General features: G+C 44.9%; 1 protein-coding gene across 2 annotated transcripts in view; it reads left to right on the plus strand.

Moving 5' to 3' along the window:
• The window catches only part of KLF7 (Kruppel like factor 7), an 85,981-nt gene that overhangs the window by 76,138 nt on the left and 3,272 nt on the right, over window positions 1-6,571 (plus strand). For both annotated transcript variants that reach the window (XM_003784998.3, XM_003784999.3), the window contains exon 3: window positions 154-277. In XM_003784998.3, the coding sequence (XP_003785046.1) occupies window positions 154-277 (124 nt within the window). The remainder of the gene's footprint in view (window positions 1-153; window positions 278-6,571) is intronic.

The following is a 6,571-nucleotide window of genomic DNA, read 5'->3' on the forward strand; positions in this document are numbered from 1 at the left end:
AAAAAAGTGGCGTACTATGTTAGGAAATGGAGTCTTTCAGGAATGATTTAAACAGCCCTTTTCTAAGACTAGCCACCGGGCAGCAGGGCCTGATCAGGTGTGAGGCTGTTTTGTTCCTTTCACTGACCGTGGCCATTCCATCTCTTTTTGCAGGTGAGAAGCCTTACAAGTGCTCATGGGAGGGATGTGAGTGGCGTTTCGCACGAAGCGATGAGCTCACGAGGCACTACAGGAAACACACAGGGGCAAAGCCCTTTAAATGCAACCACTGCGACAGGTAAAGAGCCGTGGAAGCCGTGGGCTGCGACAGGAGGTGGTGGTGATGGAAGGGTGATCTGTGTGTGTGCTCTTATCACAAGGCTGTCTCGCAGGTGCCGGGCCTGGGGACCAATGGGGTGTCCTCTTGCATGTAACCAAGAGGAGGAATTCTTGGTTCAGTTACACAAGTATTCATTGAACACTGGGTATCAACAAGACATAGTTGCTATCCTTAGGGAGATGATGTGACAGATAATTTTAGTATAATATGACAAGTAATAGGATAGAAAATAGTCAACTGTAGCTACTTATTCTGATGTTTTTATCCACATCAGTACCACTCTCCCTCATCCTTAATAATATGAGAGAACAGAAAGCCTGCCCAACAGAAGCAAGGCTCATTCTAAGGCTTTTTCTCACAATCATTGCTGGAAATGAATTATGCCAAAGAGAGTTTCCATTCTTTGGGCACCTGGGTCATTCCTTCTTCCTTGAAAATAGGCACAAGGGTGCAAAAGATGGCAAGGCTTTGAGGACTTACCCAGTAATTCAATTTCAAGCCTTCACCATTTGATGGTGGAAGAAAGAGCACATAGCAGCAGATACTACCCAAGTAATAGTGTCTGACAGCCCTGGCATTATCAACCAATAAACCCCAAAATGGAGACTCTGCAGGCCAAGGTGAAGGCAGGATTAGGTTTAGACATAATCAAATAATGGGCTTGCATCTGAGCGTGTTATCCTTCTAATCCTATTTCTGTGTTTAAGAGGAAGCTTAAGAAAATTAACCATCTTTTTAATGCAATACTAAAGGTCTCGGTTATGATGAGAAAAATGCTTCTAATACGATAAAAGCCCCTGAAAGCCTCAGGCTTCCCCGGCTGGGCCAGCAGCTCACAGGATGGCAGGAGGGGGCGTGCAGGATGGCAGCAGAGGCCTGGCTTTCCTTGGGAGGAAATTGGATCATGTTCGCATCCTGCCTTCCCTAGTCCCTGTGCCCTGCACTTCCCTTTCCCCAGGTCTTCTTGCATCGTAGTGTTTGTTTGGAGAACGGACAGGAGTGTCCAGGTCTCATGGGTGGCCAGGTTGGCTTGGTGTTCCCTTAAGATGCTTATAAAGAAGCTATAGTGTCTTTCCCTTTTTTCCTGCTTCCTGAAAAGGCTATTTTCTCCTTATCTACATTCTCTAAGAACTAAATAAAGACACTGTGTCTCCTGGAGCCCAGAGATAACCTCCCACCCAGGGCCAAGGAAGTGCAGTTCACACAACTATTGTCTCCCAGTCCTTAGGAACTCCCTTCTGCTTCCCGAGAGTAAAAGTCAGTGTTTAACTTCCATGCCACTATCTGGAAGGCTTCCTGAATTGACGTGAACCAGCAGCTGCCTTCCACGGAGTATGCTCCAGTAAAGTCTCTCCTTATTTGACATGTTCCTTCAACCCCATTTCCCTGGTCCCCTCTTCTTTCCCTGGCTAATAAAGAAGCTCTGCAGATGGCAACTCTCCACCCACAGCCCTTGGAGGGAGAGTGTCCCATTATATCAACTGAGACAAAGAAGAATTCTTTGGGAGCTGTCAAAATATAATGGTAGTAGGTGCACCACAAGCTATCGGGATCTGAAGGGTGTTGAGGCTGTGAACTTGGCAATTGTGAACATTATGAGTTGCTATAATCCTTGGAAGCAGAGTTTTCATGGGGAAATTGCCAGAGTTAATATTCCTGTCTTCAAATCAGCTGACTTACCGAGGAATTTACAGTCTTTCAGCACCTGAAGGATTAGGATTAAATCTGGCCATTTATTTATGGGGATTAATATTCCACATCTACAGGGTATTTCCATGATGGAGAAGTCAGAGATGGGTGATTTGACTGGTCTTTTGCTTAGTTTTCTTCATCAATGTACACTGTGATTTCTGGAGCTAGAAATTTACTGAGCAAAGGGTACAATTTGGGGGAGATTGAGTAGGTCAAAGTCCTATGATAGAAGCTGATTGTACATTGTCAACAATGTCAGAAATGAGAGGTTGGTCACTCATTAATATCTCAAGCAGTAAGATGCATTTCAATTGCAGCGATTGTGCCAAGAATAGACAGGTCTGGGAGGCGTGGTGGGGAATTGGAGTAGTCCCAAAGCAGATGAAAGCTTGGAGTGACCGGGGACTTGGCATTCCTTAGAAGACTTTTACCTTCAGAAACAGAGGGCGTCTGCAGCCTTTGGCAGGACGCGGCATCCTACTGGTACCACAGTATATATGAGTGCACTACTTTGCGCTTGCTAAAATTCGAACAATCAGACTACTTTATTTAGAAACGAAATAGGCTTTGGATTTCCTTTCCTTAAGCATGTACCAAGTCTAACTTAGGCTTTTATTTTGCCTAGAGGGTAGTTTTAAAAATTCAGGAGGTTTTTTGGGTTTTTTGGCCAACATTTAAAATCGTTAAATGTCACACCAAAAAAGTCTGTATTTCTGGCTTTGTCTGGAAAAAATCAGATCTGGCCACAGTGGGCTCACATTCCCATGTGGCTGTAATTGGCTGGAACTGCATAGCAATCACTACCTATTTGCAATGGCCCCGTGGTGACTATTTTTCCACTGTTGCCACCACTCCCTATGGCCTTCGCGATAAGACGGCAAAGTATCACACTTGCTGTGTCATTTCTTCCTACAAGAAGAGTGCTATCTCTTCATATCCGTACCTTAGCAGAAGTGCAAAGAGATAGTCCAAGAGTGCTGTGTATTCCTCACACTTGGTCTGCTGCACACGCCGACTTTATCTGCCTGGCCCCTGCAGACACGGGGTTTCATGACCTCTGGTTTCAGGTTTGGGTTGGGGGAAAAAGCAAGGAGGTGGCGGTACCATTTCCTCACCATCAGACCGGACAGTACAGCCCACTTAGTGACTGGCTGCTAGAAGGATGAGTTATTTCTCAGCCCACAGAGCAGAAGGCAGCCAGTGGTGGTAAATAGGACTCCATTAGGGGTAGCAGGCAGGCCATTGTTGTGGTGATTCAGTACAATTATAGTCTAGGAGACTGCTACCAATGTGTTACATCCAAGCTCTTGGGCAGTTTATAGGGAGCATTTTGATCTTTGTCAGCCCACTTGTACGTAGTAAGAGATACCAGCCAATACCTTACTCCTTCCCTCCCCTAGAGGATTGCTGTTGGCTTAACAGCTGTGTGACTTTACTGTGCCTTTTTCCTAAGGAAGAGAAATAACTATGGGCTTTGACTAGGTCTCCCTTATGTACAAATTTTAATCATTAAGGACTTTCTTACTTGAAGTCATCTGGCTGCTGTATAGTTATGAATACCCTCTGGGGGATACGTTATCCTTAAAAGTCATTTGGTTCTGCATTTCTAGATGCCAAATTCATCTATTACCTTTCATTATTCCTGGGTGGAATTCAGTTAAGTATAAATTAATAAATATAAATTAATCATGGCTAACTATCTTGCTTACATATTGAATTTAAATAAAAACCTCAGTGATGGGACCTGGACTAATTCTAAACATCATATAGTTTCTAGAATTTGAACAAATAATGACGCTCATTTGTTTGAATATGGGGTGCAGTCACATTTGATAAATTTCCCCCCCTCCCCAGAGTCTTTTTCTGAAATAACTTAAAGCATAAAGGCAGATGCTCGTACAAATATGGCTAGACACCCAGAAATTGGTAGAGGCAGCATTTAAGTTGAACAGATAAATTTCTGATTGGTATTTTTCAGATAGAGTTCTTTATCAAAAATACTATTCTCCTGAAAGTTCCCAGGGTATAGAAAAGAAAGGAGAGGGCTTTTGTTCACTGGCAGAACCGCTGTTCATTCTCACCATCTCAGACTCCTGCCGGCCTCCTCCGGACAGGCAGATTCTTGGGGCCTGCTCTGTCGTTTCGCAGAGATTCCTACTGCTCAGGCCTGACTCGTTCAACCTCCGCATTAATTCTCTGGTTGCTGCCATGACCCATTGCCACAGAATTAGTATCATGTTTATTTACTTTGTAAGTTTATTTTCTTACACTGCTGTAGGTTCCAAGTCTAATGTAAGTCTCGGTGGACTCAAATCAGGGGGTTGGCAGGGCTGCCTTCTTTTCTGGAGGCTCTAGGGGAGAATCTATTTCTCTGCCTCCATGACCTCATTCCTCCATCACCAGAACTGCTGAGCCTTTCTCACGCTATCATCTCTCTGGTTCTCTCTTTCAATTCCCACTTCATTTTTAAGGACCTCTGTGAGAGCATTGGGCCCACCCAGATAATCCAGGTTAATCTCACTATTTTAAGGTCAGTGATTAGTAAATTGATTCCATCTGTAACCTTAATTCCCCCTTTCCCTGTAAAGGAATGTGGTGTCTGGGGATGAGGTGTAGACACTTGGACGGAGGGCGTTAGTCTATCTACAAGCTCCTTACGTTGGTATCTCATCTCTCCTTTATTGTTAGCCTAAAAAGCTGATGTGCTCAAAAGCATGGGCCCTGGAGTCAGGCTATGTGGGTTGGAATCCTGGCTTGGCCTCTTTCTGATGAATGTCTCATCTGGTAATGGAGATAAGAATGGTACCTTCTTTATACAGTTCTTGTAAGGATGTTGAGTTTAAAAAAGAAATACCTACAAAGAGAACTTCTCATCTTGGATCGTCTTTCTCTGGGTTGAAGACATTAAAGGGAGAGAAGAAAAGAATGAGAAGGAGGAAAGGCAAGGAGGGGTGGAAGGAAAGACAACAGGCAGTGGGCAGTTCTGAGCTGGACCTCCAGACTGCACAGTTGTGCCAGTTATGTGCAGAATTCCCTGAAGGCTGTATTGCTTTTTCTGTGTCCCTCTGACATTAAGTCCTTGCTTTTAAAAAATACCAATCACTGTTTTGTAGCAAATAAAATCTCTCCATAGAGGTTTCTCAAATGGATTATCCAAATACCTTGCTCATACCAACTCAGGGCCTGAAATAGGCGGGGGTGATGGAATGGCTATTGTTCAGCAGGTTGCTGGAGTAGGTTATTTCCACTGTACTTCCCATTCTTACCTGGTTTTTATTTTACCTTTGTTCCAGTTCATTTCATTTCCTTGAGGTGCCTGTGCATCTATTTAAGGAATGGACACAAACAGAGGGTGTGGAGAATGTTGAGGTCAGGGGAAAGGGTGGATTTTTTTGTTTGTTTGTTTGTTTGTTTGTTTGTTTGTTTGTTTTAAGAATGAGCACACACAGGGAAGTCCTGCACTGGACAGGAAACCCTGCGAGGCTGAACGGGCATCCTCACAAGAGTTTTAAACTGTGGGGGTGTCCCAGGCTTCAGGGGAGGCTGGGAACTTTCTCATAGGTAAGGAAGTGGCTAGCTTCAGGAGAAGCACCCACAGGTAGAGTGTACACTAGCGCTGAGAGCAGTTCTGCCTTACATGCTGACTCCACTGGGATTCTATCCAAGACCTCAGACTGTAGGCTGCAGCAATGTGGAAACACCCACTATCGGCTATAAGATACAGAAACCTGACTCAGGCCAGTGTTAACTTTGGAAGGGATTCATTCATTAGCTCAGGTGACCAAGAAGAACTGAATTAGATTTGTCTTAGGCTTGGGCGGATCCCGGCCACTGTCATCAGAACTCTTTCTTTCTCCTTTTTCTCTGTGGCCTTTGCCCTCAAGCAGGCCCCTTCCCACAATGGCAGCAGCTCCTGGCTTGCTTTTAGCAGCTTAGCAGCCCCAGTGGAAGGACAGCCTCTCTCTTCAGGTAATATCACATGTCTCAGGACTGGCTCTCATTGGCCTCTAAAGGTCACATGACTGTTGTTTAGCAGATTACTGCGGCCAGGACGTCAACGTTAAGGAGGAATGTCAGCCCCATGTAGATGAGGGTTGCTACTCAGGAGGACATCATGTTGCTGGGGTTAGAGGAGACAGGAAGTGACCCCTGGATCCACTCTAACTGAGGGTGACACTCAGTTATGGTCCGTAAGTCCCAGGGAGCAGTCAAAAACAGTAGGCTCAAAGATCTGCCAGGTTCTGATTCCAAGTCTGCCACTTACTAGCTGTGCAATCTTAGCCTCAGTTTACCCCTCCCCACCCACACACAAGGGTAGGAATGCTTACCATGGGGCGTTATATTCAGGAAACCCCCAGCAAGTGCCTGTAAATAGTGATATAACTGTGAGCCCCTTCTCTGTTCTTCTTCTTGCTGAGGGTATGTGGTGTGTCTGCACAGGCCTGTAGGTGTTTACAGGTGGCATTTCTGGCCTTTCATTGTAAAACTTGGGATTGAAATCGGGGTGCTGAACTGTTGGATGGTACAGGGTAATTGTTCTTTATCGTATTTACAGTATAT

Source organism: Otolemur garnettii, unplaced genomic scaffold (assembly GCF_000181295.1).
Source record: "Otolemur garnettii isolate 467f Iridium unplaced genomic scaffold, OtoGar3 scaffold00013, whole genome shotgun sequence".
Taxonomy (NCBI): domain Eukaryota; kingdom Metazoa; phylum Chordata; class Mammalia; order Primates; family Galagidae; genus Otolemur; species Otolemur garnettii.